This window comes from Festucalex cinctus, chromosome 3, assembly GCF_051991245.1.
Source record: "Festucalex cinctus isolate MCC-2025b chromosome 3, RoL_Fcin_1.0, whole genome shotgun sequence".
Classification (NCBI taxonomy): domain Eukaryota; kingdom Metazoa; phylum Chordata; class Actinopteri; order Syngnathiformes; family Syngnathidae; genus Festucalex; species Festucalex cinctus.
This window is the reverse complement of record NC_135413.1, coordinates 19405042-19425500: the sequence shown is the minus strand read 5'-3', so window position 1 is coordinate 19425500 and position 20459 is coordinate 19405042. Positions and strand designations below refer to the sequence as shown.

The 20459-nt window shown below is 38.5% G+C and overlaps 1 protein-coding gene across 2 annotated transcripts in view; it reads right to left on the bottom strand.

Annotated features, from left to right (window-relative positions):
- hydin (HYDIN axonemal central pair apparatus protein) overlaps positions 1 to 18781 on the bottom strand; it is a 53661-nt gene extending 34880 nt beyond the window's left edge. The window contains exons 1-25 of one of the 2 annotated variants that reach the window (XM_077516462.1): positions 18741 to 18781; positions 18258 to 18386; positions 17015 to 17134; positions 16627 to 16761; positions 16123 to 16322; positions 14180 to 14304; positions 13449 to 13638; positions 13056 to 13188; positions 12680 to 12779; positions 12134 to 12252; positions 11828 to 12051; positions 11588 to 11655; positions 10094 to 10335; positions 9682 to 9782; positions 8774 to 8909; positions 8014 to 8178; positions 7764 to 7922; positions 7272 to 7510; positions 6905 to 7166; positions 5891 to 6034; positions 5655 to 5798; positions 5213 to 5305; positions 3632 to 3852; positions 1983 to 2070; positions 1662 to 1871 (exon numbers count right to left, since the gene is read on the bottom strand). In XM_077516462.1, coding sequence (XP_077372588.1) covers positions 1662 to 1871; positions 1983 to 2070; positions 3632 to 3852; positions 5213 to 5305; positions 5655 to 5798; positions 5891 to 6034; positions 6905 to 7166; positions 7272 to 7510; positions 7764 to 7922; positions 8014 to 8178; positions 8774 to 8909; positions 9682 to 9782; positions 10094 to 10335; positions 11588 to 11655; positions 11828 to 12051; positions 12134 to 12252; positions 12680 to 12779; positions 13056 to 13188; positions 13449 to 13638; positions 14180 to 14304; positions 16123 to 16322; positions 16627 to 16761; positions 17015 to 17134; positions 18258 to 18356 — 3717 coding nt within the window. In that variant the 5' untranslated portion in view covers positions 18357 to 18386; positions 18741 to 18781. Of the gene's footprint in view, positions 1 to 1661; positions 1872 to 1982; positions 2071 to 3631; positions 3853 to 5212; positions 5306 to 5654; positions 5799 to 5890; positions 6035 to 6904; positions 7167 to 7271; positions 7511 to 7763; positions 7923 to 8013; positions 8179 to 8773; positions 8910 to 9681; positions 9783 to 10093; positions 10336 to 11587; positions 11656 to 11827; positions 12052 to 12133; positions 12253 to 12679; positions 12780 to 13055; positions 13189 to 13448; positions 13639 to 14179; positions 14305 to 16122; positions 16323 to 16626; positions 16762 to 17014; positions 17135 to 18257; positions 18387 to 18535 lie in introns of both variants that reach the window. The other variant, XM_077516461.1, reaches the window with a different exon arrangement.
- Positions 18782 to 20459: the final 1678 nt, after the last annotated feature.

The window sequence follows — 20459 nt, the reverse complement described above, 5'->3', positions numbered from 1 at the left end:
TTTTATTTTTTGGTCCGCAATAGATTCCTAAAGGCTCCCATAGATGAAAATCGCCTGCCCTCCTCCCATGGGGCGACAGGTGACATTTGTGCATGTGAAATTTTGCGCTCGTTCACGTAAACATACACACAGAGGCCTGTAGCACCACACCAGAAAGTTGAAAAATGTTGCTTTCACCAGATGCTACAACAAATCAGCGGAGGATTCATTGACGAGCCAATGAATGCGGAGCATGCTGTACAGCGTGCTAGCTAACAAAATGGAGGAGAAGATCATTTTAGTGGCGTACGACTTTCCAATTCTTTATGATGCTTCACACAATGATTTCAGAAATGTGAATAAAAAGGCAGCTGACGTGGGAGCTTGTTGGTTCGGAGTCCATTTGTTCAGTAAGTTTTTCTTTAGCATTTTTGTAACATTTAAAATAATAACATTAGCAATAATAACATTAGCATCCAGCTTAATGTACAGCATGCTGAAAATGTTAACTTGAAAACTTTAAAAAGAGGGTGGCATGGCTCAGTGGTAGAGTATTCATCTCCCATCCGTGAAGTTGTGGGTTCAATCCTCACCCTGGTAATCATGTCGAAGTGTCCATGAGCAAGGCACTGAACCCAGATTTGCTCCCAGTGGACCTGGCAGTGCACTGCATGGCAACAGCCGATCACTGGTGTGTGAATGGGTCAATGTGAAGCATTGTAAACACTTTGGGCACCATATGGTGTAGTTAAAGCACTATATAAAATGCAGTCCATTTACTATTTTACTAAGATTGCCTCCAATTTCATAGCCAATCAGATCTGTTGTAAACAAGCAGCGTAAGAGGGTGACATCTGTCGCTGCCATGGCCCATATTGTTAAATATTCTATAGGAAGTTCAATCAGGGCCGTCCAGTGGCATAAAAAGTTCATGCAGTGTCACACACATTGTACACACGTATTAACTCTTTGACTGCCAAAAACGTTTAATAACGATAAGTAAAATCGCGATGTATGCCGCCATAAACATTAAATGACGTCAACTACGTTTTTTTTTTTAAATCAATCGGAAGTGCAACATCTAAGTGGAGCGCTGCCTGGTGAATGGATTGTGGAATCAAAAACACTAACTATGGCCAGCAAATGGCAGTATTGAATCTCTTTTCAAGGGGCTGCCGGTGTACGGAATTACAATGAAACATGACGGAATCTGATGAAATTGGATGAAATCAAATATTTTCAAGGATGGCGAGAATGATCAAAACCTTTGTCACATTAAACCTAATTTGCAGCGCGTTACAAAACAAAAATATCTTGTGTCAAAGTGACTGTTGTGGAGAAAATGTATCTTCACAAAAAAGCTTGTTTTCTCATCTTTTCCATTCTTGCTCAATGTCACTCAAATGACCTCTTTTCAAATGGTTATTATTACTAACAAACAGAATAAGGTAGAAACATGGAATGTGATCTTTCATTTGGTACCCACATTGAATATGTAGTAAAAGTACACAATATTCTGTTTGCCTTGAAAGAGGAGTTAAAAAGCTCGGAAATCGGCTGGCACTGTTTTTTTTGTTTGGTTGTTTTGTTGTTGTTGTTGTTGTTTTTTGATAATGTATGGCAGTAAAAGAGTTAATGCCCTATTCATGTCATGTTGACTAGTATATTAAAGACAGTCATACCTGGAGACCAAAGTCAACAGTCGTTGAGTCTAGACTGAAGCTGATCTCTGACGCTTCTCCTCTGAGTCTAATGTCATATATTGGCCCATGCTCTACTTGGCACTGTGCCATCACCTCTCGGCAAACGAAGTCCTGGCCGTGGAAGATGAACGTGACCAACTGCTTCTCGCCAGGTTTCAGATGCCCATGCATTGGCAAGACATCAAAAATCTATAGAAAGGATGTCAACATCAGTTCATCAATCCCAAATACATAATAAAGTATGCTCTGTACAAAGGGCTTTTCATAATAACTGGTGTTATATTGGAGGTTGAAGCGTACCTCTTGCACACATGCAGAGCATCGTGGTATGTCCTGGTCTGGTATAATGCCATCGACGCTGAGAGCAGCTTTAGCAGGGTCAGAAGACCTTTTGGTGGAGAGGTGCATATTATTTTACACAATGGATGCAATATGTGAATATTAAAGAGATGGGTCAATTAAACAAATAGTTACACTTCTTAAAATATACAAACAATACGATTCCAGGTAGCAAATACAAGAAATGTACAGAGGCCTTCAAATTGAAATGAAATAAAACGGTCAAAATGTGATTGAGGTGTCTACTTACAGCTTAAAGTGGATTTACTAAAAACAATTTAAATATATAATATAAAATATAAAATTATGTTAATGATAATAATGATTAATAAAAGAACAAACAGAAAAAAATAGTTATGTAGTGAAAATTCTGACATTGTTTTTGAATTGTGATTCAACAGATTTAGAATTAAGAAGAAAAACTAAAGAAACAGGCCTGGAGAAAATGGATAGTATTCCTGGCAGAGAAAATAAAAAATGAAGATAATTTTACCGGGGGAACAGGTTAAATTAACGTGTGTCCTCTAATTAGCATCACAGGTGTCAGACAAGTCGTCAATGTGTTGTTTGGTGAAATGGTGTGTACCACACTCAACATGGACCAGAAGAAGTGAAGGAGAGAGTTGTCTCAATAAATTAGAAAGAAAATTATAGACAAACACGTTAAAAGTAAAGGGTACTAGAACATCTCCAAGCAGCTGGATATTCCTACGAGCACTTGCATATTCAGATTATTCCGAAATGTACGATCCACGGGCAAACTTCCGTGGATGAGGCCGCAGGAGGAAAATTGATGAAAAATGTGAATGGCAACAAAATATGCCATAAACAACTTCCAAAGAAATTAAAGGTGGGGCAGTGTTTAATTCAGTGGTAGCGCACCCACCCCATGTCTTGAGACTAGTCCTCAGAACAGGCAACCGCGGTTCAATTCCCACTTATGAAGAGCGGGACAAAATACCTGCCAAGAAGTGTACTAGTCCCATTGAAAATTACAAAAATAGTTTATTGCACAAATTGCCTCAAAATATTAAAAGTATCATTTTTGTCCAGGCCATTGCACATTTTTTTTCCCCTGTATAATTCTGTTGAACCACGATTCAAACGTATTGGCTTGGTTCACTTTCTTCATTATTACTATTATAATAATTATTTTCATATTACTAACAGAGGGGTACCAACAATTTTGACTGTTGGTGAATAAATAATGAATAAATTAATAACAATGCATTAGATTTACATAGCGTACTTTTGGGGACACTCAAAGATGCTTCACAATTGAGACATTAATCATGCACTCATACATTTACAACCTGGTGGTGGTAAATGATATATAGCCAAAGCTGCCCTGGGCAGAATGACAGAAGTGTGGCTGCCAGTGTGCGCCTAAGGCCCCTCCGACCACCACCAAACATTCACACCCTCTATACACCAGTGTGAGTGGCACTGGATGCAATTTGTGTGAAGTGTGTCTTTCCCAAGGACACAACGTCACATGACTTGGAGAGAGCAAGATTCGAACAGAGGATCTTCTGGTTACTGAACGACCAGCTCTGTCTCCTGAGCCACAGCCACCGCAATTATCATTAAGTGTTTCAGTGCTGATATACCTGATGGCACAATGTGCATGATCCACCAAACAGGCCCAGCGGTAAAATACCGGCAGTGGGGAACAGTTCGTCATTGTCACTTCCTGGTGATTTTCCGTGGAGTTGAGCACGCTGCCAAAATCCACTATGGTGGAAGAAAAATGGAGGTTGGGATAATGGACTTCAGCATGCATTTCCACTTTGTCTTGTTGTGGGTGTCCTATATAGCACATGTGGAGGGTCTGGAAAACATGGCCAAGAAAGAAAAATCGAATTGAATTGAATATATATGCTTTTGTATTTTTTAGATTTTTTTTTCATTTATTTAAAGTTTAAAAGAGCAAAGTATTGATTAAATGTTTTAATTTTTTATGATGATTATAATAGTTATAATAGTTTGGTATTTTTCATTATAGTTTGGCTTTATTTAGTTTTCACTTTTGTTCAATTCAGTTAGTTTTGATTAGTATTTACTATTTATAGCAAGATTCTTAGTTTTTATTAGTTTTTTTTTAAATGCTTTGTTTTAGTTTACTTCTTGTTAATGCAAGTATTCATTTTAGTTTTCTTTAATATATGAACTATTTGGCCAGTGCAAGATTTGAAAACAAGGTTATTTCTCAAACAACTGTGCCTTTCCTTCTACTGCACGAATGTAAAGCAACAACAAAAATAAATACATTTAAATGCAGCTCATACAGGACTGTCTTAGAAATTTATAATATTATGATAAAGTCCTTTATTTTCTGTAATGCAATTAAAAAAACAAAAATGTCATTCATTACAAATCAACTGAAATATTGCAAGCCTTTTATTGTTTTAATATTGCTGATTATGGCTTACAGCTTAAACAAAACTCAAATATCCTATCTCAAAATATTAGAATATAATGAAAAAGTAAAGCCCTGCGATTGGCTGGGAACCAGTCCAGGGTGTCCCCTGCCTACTGCCCAGAGCCAGCTGAGACAGGCGCCACCCCCCCCCCCCCCCCCCCCCCCCCCCGCGACCCTTGTGAGGAATAAGCGGTCAAGAAAATGGATGGATGGATGAAAAAGTATACTAGTAAGCTAATCACTTGAATTGTCTAATTAATTCGAAACACCTGCAAGTGTTTCCAAGTGAATCAGAATGTATGACATGTTTGTTTGTTTTTTTAATTGCATTACAGAAAATAAAGAACTTTATCACAATATTCTAATTTTCTGAGACAGTCCTGTATACCGGTATATTAATTGACAAAGACAAAAGTGAATGACACTTTCTTAACATAAAATATAGTTTCAGATAGTTTTAGATTTTTTAGCATATTCCTTTTTATGTTATTCGGTTGAGAAAAAATGTATTTTTTTTTCAATTTCAGTTTTAGTTTTAGTTATGCTTTTATTTTTTGTTAATAATAACCTTGCAATTGGATAATTGGTAATGTGGTGATAAACATAGCTGCCTGCCAAGATACAGTAGGCGTGTTAAATAATGCCATTTAATGTACTATGTCACTTAGGGACAACTTTCAGTTGCTTAATTGTAGCAATAGTAACAAACAGTAACAAAAGGTATGTTTCCAAAAACCGAAGAAACAAAAAAAAAACACCTTGATGTTACCTGATCCACTACTTGTGACAGCTGACCGTGGAAGCAAGTTGGATCAAAACATATCCACAATTGAGTTTGTTCCCCTTGAGCTAATGTCATGCTCTGGTGAAAACAAAACAAAACAAGACAAACCATGACATTAGTTATAATGAAAACCTCATCATGTTTTTATTTTTACAATACTTTTTTTAATGCACTCTTCAGCACTTCCAAGTGACGCCTGCAGGTTTTAATCATAGCCACAAACCTTACACAAAGCCAAAGCCCATTCAAATATGTGAAGCAGTGCATGTACAGTGCAAAGGAATAAGGAAATGTAGTGAACGGAGTGATCAATAAACAATCCCACCCTGTCAGCTATCTTGTTTCATAGCTCTATATTGCAAACAAGGGTGACAATTAAATCGAAAAAGAGTACAGTTTCATCGAAGTAAGAGAGGCGCTGTCATACTTTAGTGTTGGCAGTACTCCAGTCCCCTTTGGCATCACACAGGGAGAAAGGAGTAGCAAGCGAGAGCTCCATGGATAGACACAAAGATGACACATTCTTTAAAACCAGCTCCTCATACAGTTGAGTGAGATCTTCCCCCGGGAGCTGATAGACATATTGATGATGCAAGGGTTAAGAAATAGTGACAGAAAGTTACATAAAACAAAATCATGATTTCTTTCAATTCTTTAATCAACCTTTTCTATGTAGAAATTCAGCTTCTGGGAGGACATGCTGAGCATCGGTGTCACAAACTGGCATGTCACCTCCACAGTAAATATATGCTCCTTAATCCCTTGAAGACCCACAATGCCGCAACAGACTAGATATTCTTTGACAACCTGAGGAGGAAAGTAATGGTTACTTGTAAATAAGCAATGACGAGGCACTTATTCTCTCAAATAGTATTGACTTTCTTTCATTCAAAACATTTAAAACTGTTTGTTATTTGTGCTAGTAGGGCTTTTTTTATAGCCTTTTTTTTCTCTCTCAGACGATACCAGTGCTAGTACTCAACTCTTGACTATAGTCACCGATACCAAGAGCCAAGTTCTGATACTACTAGTTCTGATATGTAACATTTTGGAAACAAAAACAAAAAAACAATGACAGGTAAAGAAAGACCAATGTAACCCAATAAAAAGAGCATTTTTAAAATTGCATGAAATTAATGGCAATTTTCTATTATAATTTTGACTTCCTGAACAGAAAATGGCCACAAAACAGCGGGCAACACAATTACTGATACCTTGAAGAAATAAGACCTGGTATCGGCCCGATAACGGTAGCTGGTATTGGTACCTGCCCATCGCTATCCTGTACTACAACTAACAGTGGCCGTTAAAAAAAAAAAAAAAAAAAAGTCCTTGGAAATCAAGAGAGTGAACAGGTGTTGGAGGCCTTCTGAGACTGCGTGCTTGTTTGTATTATTCATGATTGTAAACAGACAGAGTTAAGTGAGATGCCACAAATAGGCATGATGCGGCATGCTAAACATGCTAATGCACAAAGGCCCCAACAAAGTTGAAAAGGCTCAACTGCAGATTTTGAAAAGAACCACGATTCATAAGTCAACATAACTGGCAGGGCAATCACTTGACACAAAACACTCACTGGCGACCCTCACTACAATTAAAGTACTAAGCGACAGACACAAAAGTCAGTATTGTTTGTATGGAAAAGTGACCGTTAGGGCTGTTCTGCTATCTCACCTTGGGCGAGTCTGAAGCTCCTTTCAGCAACATGTCAACCGAGCCACCTGGGAAAAGCTCCATACGTGTCGGGCTGATGCTGAATACTGGTTTGTCTTCAGTTGGGGATGCCCACGAACCATTGGCAACAAAGTCCCTCTTTTTTGCAGCTGCGATGGAGGGCAGGAAAGTTCGACCAGATGAGCACTCTGTCTTCCAATAAAGTCGGTGCATTCGTTGGCCATAGTTGGTCACCTTGAAAGTGAATTCGCACGATCCATGGCTTAGGACACATTAAAAAAAAAAAATACTTAAAAAATGACAATATGTTATATGCTTTCAAGTGATATATATATATATATTTTTTAGTTTAGTAAATTCATACTACCTGAAGTGTATGCCAAGGTCCAGATTTGGTTGTAAAGGTTTGTCAGTGACAATTGTGGTACCTGTGCCCGTTGCAGTCAGGACAACAGTGTGCCTTTGACTACCTTGGATGGAAATGTCAAGTTTGTCTTGAAACAAAAGTGTATCTTTTAGATTTGCCACAATCTTAAGTTCCAGGTGGCCTTGTGGTGGCACTTCCCCTTCACTGGGTTCAACCCGCCAAGGGGACTTTTGTTGGCTCTATGGAAATGAAAACAATCGGTCTCTTTTTTTTTTCTTTGTCTCTTTTTTCTACTTGATGTCAACAAGACTACAGTACACATTAAAAAGTCTTTTTCATACAGCTAATTACGTCATCGTTAATTACATCGTAAAAGATGAGCTCCCTAGAAGTAAAATCTGAGCAATAAAAAAAAAAAAAAAAAGTATTTAAAATGCCTTCCGTTTTAAACTATGGAGTATTTAGAGGCTAATCCGAGTTGAGTATTTGTACCATGCTTGCTGTGAAGTATGCTGGAATAGGTGCCTGGTTGAACAGGGGAATGGTTTTAGTAATGTCTGTCAGAACAGGTATTTTGCCAAATTCCAGCTGTTGACTCTGACACTGAAGGTGAACTATAGGACCACGCCCAGTGCATGATAAGACAACCTCCTGGGAACAGAAGAAAGGGCGATAAAAAGACAAATATTAAGACTAAGACGCAGAAACACTAGAAGGAAGCAATATGTTAGCAGACACTTACCAGTGGTGGGTAAATGCTGCCAAACAGAGCAATGTAAAGAGTGTGATGTTGCTTTCCAACATCCTTCACCAGAAGAAAAACAGGAAGGTCTGCTGAGCTGTGAGGAGGAATCACTCCCCTGGATAAAGAACTCCCAAATATCACTGAAGGGCTCTCTTCAAATTCCTGAACATGCAGAAATAATGATTGTTTACGGTTATTCTGTATCCACCACACTGATTGCTGTTTAAAAAAAAAAAATGAAATTCCTGGCCAGAGATGGTAAATCCAGGTCCAGAAAGTAAAAATTCTGCCACAGTTTGACTTTAGCCCCTCGTGCTAGCTAGCTAACAGGCTCCCTAGCTAGCTCACCAGGTGCTCGTTTACCTGCTAGGTAGCTCACTAGCTAGCTAGCACAAGGGGCTAACGCCAAACTGTGGCAGGGTTTTTAGTTACTGGAACTGGATTTGACACCTCTGTTCCTGGTTATAAATGAGCACAATGTATCTAATCAAACACTTTATCCCATAAACAAGTTCATGAAATGGCAATTTATAGTGTTGTTTCTCTACCAAATACACCTACAGCACTGTAGAAAAAAAGGTTTATTAGTTTGTTTGTTTTTTAACTCCTGACGAAAATTCTCCTCTTAAAGTGAGGAAAACGCTTTCAGTTTTAATCCCATGTACACAAACAAGGCAATGTGGCAATGAACAAACTGTTAATTAATGTGGAACTTAAAAGGCATCCACTCCATTCTAGCAGCAGGGAGCTGCTTTACCTGCTCCAGCATGCCATAGCAGACAGGCAGATCGCTTTGGTTCGTTAGGTGGACTTTCTTTTCATACGGGTGATTGAGAAAGCACTTCTGAAAGTCCACCACTGGAGTCTCCACCATGATCTCTGGAACAAGACACCTGTCCACAGAGCAGCGGTGAAATGAAGAAATTGTTTTTGAGCCTCCCTTTCCAGTCGCAAAATATTATGGAACATTAGCTTTTCGTTTGCTTGTACAGTGGTTTCTTGATACAAGTGGCAGCAGTGTGTCTCACAACATCCAGCAGCCATTAATTCACATTGGTTTCCTGGCTGTGGAAGGAAGCTACTGAGAGGTCACACCATTTTGTAGGGGTGTCCGAATGTCCAGGGAGTGAAAATGTAGGGCACTAAAAATTACCCACAATGCACTCTGAAAAGTAGTGGTCATTAATGCTCACTCAACCGGGTTGTTATAGATCACAATGCATTGCGAGTATGGAGGAAAAAAAAAAAAAAAAAAAAAAAAAAAACATTACGCAAGCGTCAGCGCTAGCACGAGAATCAAAGCGATGCATTAAATAAACAATGAAAATAATTCATTTGTTTTAGTTGAAAATATGCACAACAAAGGAACTAAAGTACAGTTTTAAAACATTTTCATTCACAATAAATAGTCAAAGATTATGCACCTGGGCATCGTGACAGGTACGGTGGTCACGTGATATGCGACGAGGAGAAAGTAGTGAGCTGGCACTACATATTAGGCAAAAACTTGTAAAACAGATGTGTTACCCACATTATCCGATTCTGCCCACTACTAATTATATTTGTATAAAATACATAATTAAAGTGACTGTAAATTGCTGTCCCAATCTGATTTAAACCTGCATAACCATAGGCTTCAGCTTGTTTTCTACATTTATGTCTTACCTTGCAATAATGGGCAGAGCCATGATCTCTTTTCCAACACCTTCGACATCCACTACCAGAGCCACCCTGTAATGTTTGACTGTGTTGGAGCACAATGACACCTATTGAGACAATACACAAGCAAGCAGGCAGCATGAAGTAATTGAGACGGATGGACAGCTGGACAGAAAGACGGACCGATGAACATAGGGCCCTATTTTGAATGAAATTACATTTAAAAAGGTACTGCAAAAAGGATTAGAGCAAGTGATGTGTTCAAATGAAAATTAAACTTAATTTAAGAACATAAAACAAATGGCCCTAAGAGCAAATGAGGCACGGGTGGGTAGAAGACAACTGGGAGGAGTTTACTCTGAAAACTGAGAAGCGGGCAGCACAAAAACTTAATATAATAGTCCCAAGTCCACTGTACCTTGATGCTGACATCCGCCATGGCCCGCACCAAACCCGTAGCAGGACTGACGGTGAACTCAACAGGCATGGCAGTGATGTCATGCACAGCTCTGCCTTGCCAGTTGTTCCTACATAGGTCACACACTTGCTGGTCACTGGTCACACTGGGAGACCCCATTCCGTCTCCCACGACACGCAGGGAAAAGCTCATTGGAACAAAGGATGTGTTAAAGAGGGAACACATTTCTGTTTGTGGGAAACCTGCACAAAAATAAAACTAAAATCAAGATGAAAAACAAAGTAATGTGCACCGTAAAACACAATGAGGCTGCATTTTGTTTCAGAAAAACTGAGGCTTATGCCCCTAGTGCCCCCCCGGTTCCTCCGCCTCTGTATTACACTGAGTAGCAATGTATTAAATCAAAAACATATACTTTAAATGGGACATATTAAGGAATTTTTACTTATTAATTGCTTGCATACCGACTGTTGCGTAGCGAGAGTCCTGTCAGGAATTTTGATGAATTCTGACATCTCTATTTGGCTAATTTCGGAAACCACCCTCACACTAAGGTTCTCTGCCCATGAGGTGTCAGGGCTAGGCTGGACGGAGCATTAGCTTCTGAAAACCAACACGTTGAATGCTCAGTGAAGCTGTCGAAATGGTCGAGATCGGTGGTATTTGTCGGAATTTAACCATATCATCCAGCTGATGTTTTGTTTCCAGCGACCTTACAAAATCGCCCCAATTGAGAAAGGAGACACATATACTTATTAATAGTAGGAAATGTTCTGGTTTTTGGAAATGCTAATATGTTTGATATGTTTGTTTACTATTATATTTTTGACAGTCAAAAATTTACGAATTCAAAGCATTGTGACCGGATGTATCAAATGTGATACAAATCAAAAGTCATATGTGGAAGTTGATTGTTCAATAGGACCAATAAATACTCTATTTACAAAGAATCAGAATTTTCTCTTTTAGTTTTCAAGTTTCAGGCTTTATAGGGTTGTAAGTGCTTCTTACATGAGTAAAAATGTTTTGTCTTTTCGGAGACTACCTTCTTTTCCACACAACAAGGCTTCACTTCTGCAAGTAGAAGCTGCTTGCCTTGTTCAACCTACTCGGTCCATTCACAGTTGTCATGGTAACGGAAACCCTAAGCTGCAACGACAGGACCCTCCCCTCACAACAGTGTATGTTTTTGTCCGTTTAAATTGTGTGCCACCGTATCACAGCCCCACACAAATCTGTACTTGCATTGCACACCTCGCGGTAGAAGATCATTTGTGGTGAGCAGGCAAGAAAGCAACAGGCTCATTTTAGCAAGGCTCAAAACAGATCTTGAAAATTGTGCTGAAATTCTTGATCCTTATCATATTTTGACCAGATCACGTCAAAGATGTGACTTGATGTTAATATGACAACTGGGAATTATTTATTTAATAGTGAAAAGAAAAATAATTATAAAAATGTCTCCATCAACATATACTGCAAAGCTATACTAACCGTAGGCAACATCTCCAAAATTGAGTTCTGAAACATTGAAGTGAAAAGTGGGCCCAATAACACAGCCCCTGAAACAGAAAACAAAAATATAAAATATTCAATGGCATAAATATAAATAAAACTGTGAAAAGCAGAATTATTGTCCTGAAAAATCATATCAGGTACTATGATCACAACACAGTCATTCTCAAAGAATGGGTGTGGTGTCTCAATAAGAGAGGTATTACATTCTAACTTCACCTGAAGGTAAGAGTAAGTGGTCGAGGCTGCCCTCTGACAATTAGCAGCAATCCCTCTGAGAAAGTTCCCAAAACGTTACTGAGGAAGGTGACCTTAACCAGAAGGCCATCCCCGGAGCAAACGACACCTTTCTTGGGAGTGAAGGAGAAAAATTGACCAAAAGTGGTTCTCGGATTTGAGAACTCAAAAGGGGCATCAATCAGCCCATGGTTGGATAGCCGCACCTGCGGGAATTCAAAAAGGATCATGACATTTACTTATAATATTTGTATGCACCTGGAATATATTTTTCTTGGAAAACCTTACCTCATAAGAGACAGTATGACCTATGAAAATATTTTTCATGTCCATTAGGTTACAGTTGATCTGCATTGCAGGTCCCAAACCCTCACCCCTGACTCTCAGAGGGATGCGAGATTTTTTACCTAAAAGTACAGCATCAGAACATCAGAGTGAGACCAAAACAAAGAAGAAAACACACAAAACGTGATTTACCTAGCAATTCACAAACTCATGTGTTTTACAAATACGAAACATCATTCACAAACAAATGCATTTTGTTTTGCACATAAGAACTGTAACTATCAAAATAATACATCCTGCTTCAGAAACAAGTACACATTTTACACATACAAAGATACATTTATTCAATTGTTTAAATGTCACAATTGAGTCAAATTGGAGATGGTATCATTATATGTATGGGCACTGTACAGTATATATACAGTAAGTATATATTTAAGCTCCCATTGTTATTAAGTTAAACAAGTAGCCCAATAAAGATGAGCTGTTACTGAAATCTTGCAATTGTTTTAACCCAAAGCTTGTTGTGAATTCCTGCCAAACACTTACCTGTGACATCACAATATATGGTTTTGTGGTATACTTTGGCTTCATCAGGCTTGAAGACAACAGTGAAATTTGCAGTGGTATTTGGCCATATTTCACCAAACTATGCCATGTTAAGAAAATGGGGGGTGGGGGGGAAGGCACATTAGAGTAGTAGATTAGTTTGTTGTGCATTATAGAGTAAATGCAAAACAAGCAGGCACACTTCATTTCATTTACACATCATTAAAAAACAAACAAACAAAAAAACAATGTCAACATGTATTGTCTTGGCAATTGCTACCTTTCTCACAGTCTGAGACTTTCAAAAACGATGGTATGACAATAACAAATGTATGTTATAAGTGAGAGGATGCAGATGAGGAAGTCACAAACATACCGCCGGTTCTAATGTTATGCATCCATGTGAGAGGGAGAGGAGGCCAGTTCGATGATTGGCTGTGGGATCAGACTGGCAGGGAACAAGCAAATGTGAATTCGCATGATGCTGCTGCTCGAGCACTGAGCAATCCCTAGCGTGTCGAAAGAGAAGGTAAAGGAAATACAATGAGTAACAACAGGTACGGAGAGAGACAGTTTGCAAGGAAAGTAGCAAGTCCGTAAACTATGTTTAAGCAATACTGTGAATATATACTTACTGGATTGTAACATTTTTAATTAACATGTGCTATGTTTTTAGGAAATACTTTTTATTTTTTCAACTGAAGGAAAGTCAAAAGCACAACTGTATATACTTGTAATTACATTAAACAGTATTGGAAAGTATACTCACTGGCTCACTTCTGGTTGGCTTGAACATGTAGTCCAGCAGTACATAAGAGTGATATCACTATTATTGGTGAGGGACACCGTATGTGTGTTAGACAAGGAGATGTATGTATTTTCCAAATCAAGGTATTCAGGGATAAGATTGAGCTTCAGCTCCTCACAGGAACCATGGAGGCTGATGTGCACTTCTTCACCTGAACAGAGGAAGAGCAGTGAGGTTAGTTGAGGTAATAAATGAGTAAACAAATATAAGTTGATCTTCAGAAAGAGTAAAGTTAGAATCTTTTTCTTTTCTCCTTCCTTCCTTCCTTCCTCTTTCTTTCTCTTTCTTTCGCTATTTCTACTTCCAACTGACCCGAATGCTGAACCAACCACCAAAAACAGGTAAGCAACAACAAGCAAAAGTGGCAACCCAGCAAGAGGATGACAATAAAGAAGTAAATAAACCTACTGTAACTTAAGTTAAAGCTAAGCTTAAAGATTAATTTTTGTTTTTCTAGGCATGGACTCACTTCTGCCACCTTAGGGTAAAAATATACAGAAGCTCCCCATTACTCCACTGAGTTGTAATCATATTTTTATGCCGCATTTCAGTTCAAATAATGTGATGTTAGCTAGATTTACGTCACACAAACATGACTGGAGAGTACAATACAGTATATGAAGCTTCAATTCACACAAACATGAAAATACTACAATTGTTACATTGTTAAAGATTATTTCCATATATGTTACCAGTATCATAGTGTAGCAACAGATCCTGACGGTGGTCTCCTGCAGTCATCGGATTGAAAGCCACAGTGACCTGCATGCTCTCGCCAATATCAAGCGTTCCAGAGGAGGGAGTTACTGAAAAAGGACTGAAATAGAAATACCGCAAGGTCACAGAGTGACTAACTTTTGTATTACCTGACCACCTGTTTGCATTTGACCTTATCCAGAGGTGTGCATGGACAGAAAATTAAACATACTGCAAAATGTGTTGCTCTCTTTAATGTCTCATAAGAAAATAATTACAAGTGAAGCATCAATGTACATCATGATTTTCGAGCGCTGCAATTAGTGTAGTTGTGTTAGGATGAGGCAATCCGGCTACTTACCCTAAAGGGAAAGTAGCAGCCTGCTGTTTGAAGAAAAATGCGAGTGCTCGTAAAGTCGGAAAGTGTTGATTAAATTTGAAGCTGTAGAGGCACTCTTCATCACCGAGCCGCGGAATTACACTTGTGAATGAGTGTTGCTGAACCGTGCATGTGACGGATACACCGTACACGTTGCCAAACACCACTAACAAATGTACTTGGTTGTGTAATTGGCTGAGCAGGCCCTCCAGAGACACAACTGTTTGTGTTCAAGCAATTAAAAGTTAATTCTCCATAATATGCCCATTGCACTATGGATCAGTGATGATTAATCTATTGATGGGAAAATGAAGGTTCATGAACCACTTGCGATATTATTTTACTCCTCTAGATTGCAACCTTGATTTAAGATGCAGTGGAAATTTAATCAATTTCCATTGTGCTAGCCTTTATCTTTAAATCAAGAGCACCATCTGCAGGAGTAAATAAAAATGGTGGTTCATAAAGCTGACGATGTCATGCAAACCATATAACATCATTAATTTTCAGGCATTTTTCATTTCTATGCCTTGTTCTTCTAAATGTCAGCAGATGAGATCCATAGTCAATACAATTCCACTTCTAGGTTGTGAAATTTTGTTTACAGTAGTGATGGGATAATGAAGCTTCATGAACCTCTTGCAATATTTTTTTTACTCCTGTAGATGGCGGTCATGGTTTAATGATTCAGTGGAAATTTAACCAATTTCCATTGCAGTAGGGCTCTAGACGGTGCTCTTGTTTTAAAGATACAGTGGAAATTGATGAAATTTCCACTGAATCTTTAAATTAACTCTATAAAGCCTGAACCGTGAAATATATGAGAAAATTATGATTCTTTGTAAATAGAGTATTGGTCCATTTCAACAAACATTTTTTTTTTTTTTTTTTTTTTTTTTTTTTTTTTTAATCAACTTACACATATGACTTTTGATTTGTGTCATATTTGATACATCCGGTCACAATGCTTTAAATTTGTACATTTATAACTGTCAAAAATCATCAGGATTTTCCATCCATCCATTTTCGTGACCTCTTATTCCTCACAAGGGTTGCGGGGGGTGCAGGCGCCTATCTCAGCTGGCTCTGGGCAGTAGGCGGGGGACACCCCGGACTGGTTGCCAGCCAATCGCAGGGCACACAGAGACGAACAACCATCCACACTCACAAGCACACCTAGGGACAATTCAGAGCATCCAATTAACCTGCCATGCATGTTTTTGGAATGTGGGAGGAGACCGGAGTACCCGGAGAAGTGCAAGTGGTTCATGAAGCGTAATTTTCCCAGCACTAATTTACAGGTATGAATGTAAATTGATCAGCTCAATGGCCTAGTGGTAGAGAGTCTGCCCTGAGACTGGGAGGTCGTGCGTTCAATCCCCAGCTGGGTCATACCAACGACTATAAAAAAAAAAAAAAGGGACACGTTGCCTCCCTGCTTGCTCCCTCAGTGGATGAATCAAATGTGAGGACAGTGAATTTCGCCGTCAGTGGTACTTTAAACTGACACTTGGTGTTGTTGGCATTAATTCACAACTTGATTTGAATACAAGTAGTCACCTCCGTGTCTGCAACTTGAAGATGGCTATGCGGTCTCCAAGATTGCGCACAAGCTGAGTCCTTTGCGTGGAGGCTTTCACAAGGCAGTCAGGTAAATGCAACTCATCATGGAAGTTCAAACTGGCTCTTGGGCCAATGGCACGGATTGCTACCTCAAATTGCTCCCGCTCTGTCACAAAAACCAACGTATGGTGGTAATCCTGTAAAGAAAAGTGAAGAATAGGTATTAGAATTTACAATGATGTATTTCATGTCTCAAACTCGGGTCCTCCAGCTTATCAGCAAGCTCTGCAGAAAACTGATAATGATCCTGATCATTTGATTCAAGTGTGCTAGAGTAGGGATTACCTCTAAAACATGAGTTTAAGTCCGAATAATTAGGTGGTTAACAGAAAGTACAGGTATCAATGTAGCTTATTAAAACAGACAAATTAAAACAGATCCCCTTGGTGTATTTGTAACAAAAGAAACAATCCAAAAGCATCTTAATAAAAGTGAAGGTACCTTGTTCTCCTGTGGAGTGAAGCAGACTGTGAAGCCCACCGACAGTCCTGCTGCAACTTTACTCTTTGCCTCTTTTGGACCTTCGACATGGAAATAAGCGGACTCCTGATGCTCCAGCTTAACATGCCGTGATATCTTGAAGCAAGAAGAAGCAAGCACAAATTGCCAAAAGCATGGTGATAAAACTCTTCACAACAACAGAGCATAAAACACAAAGTTGGACAACACTTAAGTACCTTTCATACATTATTGTTTAATATTTTGTTTTACAGATAAGATCAATATATCTCCAAGCACCTGAACAGAAACACACAGACAGCAAATGTTTTTGCTCTTGTGCTGCTTTGGTCCAAATAAAAGTTACAACATGATGTCGTGAAGTCCACACCTTATCATTGTTGAACAGCTGTAGAGGTAACTTGTATGACTGTGCAGGAGTGAAGTTTTGGAAGATTAACTCGGGTGGGTGGGGTAGGAAATTTGTCTGATCGACATCCACCAAGGGCATCTGCAAACATACAAGTAACAATAGAAAAAAAAATAGAATGCACAGAAAAATAGACAGCTAGGGTAGCCCAGAGACCAAGGTCAGGTTAATTGTACTTTATCTTCATTGTCTCCTACTACGTCTACTGGACCCAATACTCAAAACAATCCCATCTAATCTATCGGCTATGTTATCTTATCAGGGGGCTAATGCAGTTTCAAAAAGGCATTATATATGCTTTATCATTTACCGTATTTTCCGCACTATAAGGCGCACTACATTATAAGGCGCACCTTCAATGAATGACATATTTTAAAACGTTTTCATATATAAGGCGCTACAGTAGAGGCTGGGTTTACGTTATGCAACCATTAGATGGTACTGCGCTAAAGGGAATGTCAACAAAACAGTCATATAGGTCAGTCAAACTTTATTAATAGATTACAAACCAGCTTTCTGACAAGTCAATTCACTCCCAAAATGAATAAACAGCTTTTTTATTATTTTCTCTGAGGTAAAGTATTCGTATTAGCTAGCGATCCAAGATGGCGGGATCTTCTGCGCATGCGCGACACCGATGGTGCAGGGTCACCGATAGCGTCTTGACAGCGAGACCTGTTGCGGCTCAACATTGATCCATATATAAGGCGCACTGGATTATAAGGCGCATGGTCAGCTTTTGAAAAAATTGAAGGCTTTTAGGTGCGCCTTATAGTGCGGAAAATACGGTACTCTAAGCAGTCATTGCTGTTATTGGTAGGCTATATAGGTTGAGAATGTGCTCTCGATGTGTTAAAAGAAAAAAAACAACAACAACTCTGATACCTTTAGTATAGTTTGAGTGTTTTGGAGGCTGTTTGAGTGCCACCATTTTTTTTTTTTTTTTAACTTGATGTTACTCAAATGGGGAAAAAAAACAGGAACCACAACACAGATGTGATTTGTTACATATATTTGTGTTGATTAACTTCTGCTTATATTTGTATAACTATTAACAATGTTAAAAACAACTGGCTTGAATCATTCATTGGCTGTGGTGTAAATAAAGGTTTTGAGTACCTATAAAAATGCCAATTGCACCTTGCTTTTCATAAGGATAGTTCATTAATAAGCCATAGTATAGATGGGAATAGTTCATTCTTACTTTTTGAAGGGTTGTCGCTCTTGGCTCAAATAGTTCTAGGAGTTGATGGGGATGCATTTCTTTGGCCTCTGTCAGGCGCACCTTTCTAGACTGCAACATCTTCTTCTATGTATAAATATAAGGCGTCACCTGCAAGGGAAGCGTGAATAGTAGCGTGAATAACTTAGCTAACAAAAGTGACTCACTGAAACTCTGTATTAATTATTTTTAGAAAACTGCCAGCTTTAGCAAAGAGGACACAGAATGTGGATGACTGTCATCTCAACATTGTTACTTACTGACAAATACGTGTCCAGTCTCTCTCCATGTTGGGCTACTATGCATTCACACGAACGGTGCCATTATGCTAATGCAGTATGGAGGCGTTATTGGATTATGTAATCAAGAGGTTTCTCGTTACAACCAAACAATATATACATAGTATACATAGTTGAATTAGAAGAAAGAAAGAAGAAGAAGAAAATAAAAGAATGCAAATCTCACCTGGCTCTAAAACGCAGACGTGGGGATCAGCGTTCGTCAGTTTGTGTTGAGTTACCATGGCGACACACGTGACACCTTTAAGTAACACGTGCTCCGATTGGTCTGTTCAAGCGCTTCACTGTTTGGGCTGCGTTCGTTGACATGACACAAGCAAAACATGGCTCATTAAGTCGTGAATTTTATCTAAAGTTAGTTCACGATCTGAAATGTCACTTTGAAGACGTCTTGAAACAGGCACCGACAGGCAGTGAACAGTGTGAAAGTTACTGTTCGCAAAGCGGTAACCAAATGATGTTACTTTAAGAAAGAAAGAAAGAAAGAAAGAAAGAAAGAAAGAAAGAAAGAAAGAAAGAAAGAAAGAAAGAAAGAAGTACATAAATCAAATTTGTTGATCGGTTTACTAATAGACACGAGATAAATAAATAAATAAATAAATAAATAAATAAATAAATACATAAATAAATAAAAAGTCGTCTGAGGCTAATATGTGATTTATTATTTATCATCAGGTTTTCTTTGTGTACTCAACAAACTTAAATGGCTTCTCCACCCATTGTGGAACAATTTTGCATGGGCTATTATTTACACCTTATCAGCAATATGTGGGTTGAGAAACTTTGAATGAGAAGTCCTTCTGTCAAATGTTTTCTGAGGCACACTTTAGTTTTACTGTCAGACCAACAGCTCCAAAGAACCATGACAAATATAGGGTAACCTTGCTAATGCTGTTCCGATCTTTGTTATTTAAAATACAGAATAGAAAATAAACTGTGAGCAAGGTAAAGGAAACAAGAAAATGAAGAGAACCAATGTCAATAAAATGCTTGTTCACTTTAAATAGAAAATCTATATGCCCTTGTTTGTAATATCAACGGCAGCCAAATTACTAAATAAAGCAGTAGATAGATGTTGACCAACTAATCTGATCTTTGTATTTAATACTCTATAGTGTACACATAAGGACAAATACTTTTGCACACTTTCATGAAAGGTGAAACCACATGTATTGCTGAAATAACTTAAGATGATGACACTATGGGGTTAGCCTAAATGCATATTTGTAAGCCACAGAGATTTCCAGAGATTTTTCCAAAAGCATATATTTTCATTAATTAATATTCAGAACATTTTACTATTATTATTATTATTGTTGTTGTTGTTGTTGTCGTCAGTTTATTTCAGTGCATATTGCTTGATGTTGTTGGTGATTTGATTTTCTTTGACAGGACCAACAACACTTAGCTATAGCAGCACTTAATCCAGACAATCTTTTCAGTGACATGTAACACAACTGTGAGTGGAAAAAAAAATAGAGTGTATGGCATGCATCCATGCCATTGTCTTTTACATAAAATTACTTCGATCAATGACAAATGTTATACGAAAAAACATATATACCCAGGATGGATTACAGGAAATTTCTGGCAACACATACAGAATGACAAAATTTATCAGCAAAAGGCAATCTGAAAAATTGTGTACTTCGTCCAATTGGCATTATTGCCATTCATTGTGCACATTCATGAGTACGATAGAATTTGTGCCTGGGTATGTACTGATGCAAAGGTGCCATTGAATAAGCCCTCCCCCCCCAGCAGTGTTGGTGTCAGCCATTTTAAGGCGATTGCTTTTAAGCATCCAGCAGGGGGCAATGGTGCGCTATGAGTACAAACACTAAAAACAAGTCCATCACTCCAACATCTGTGATCCATCCTGTCA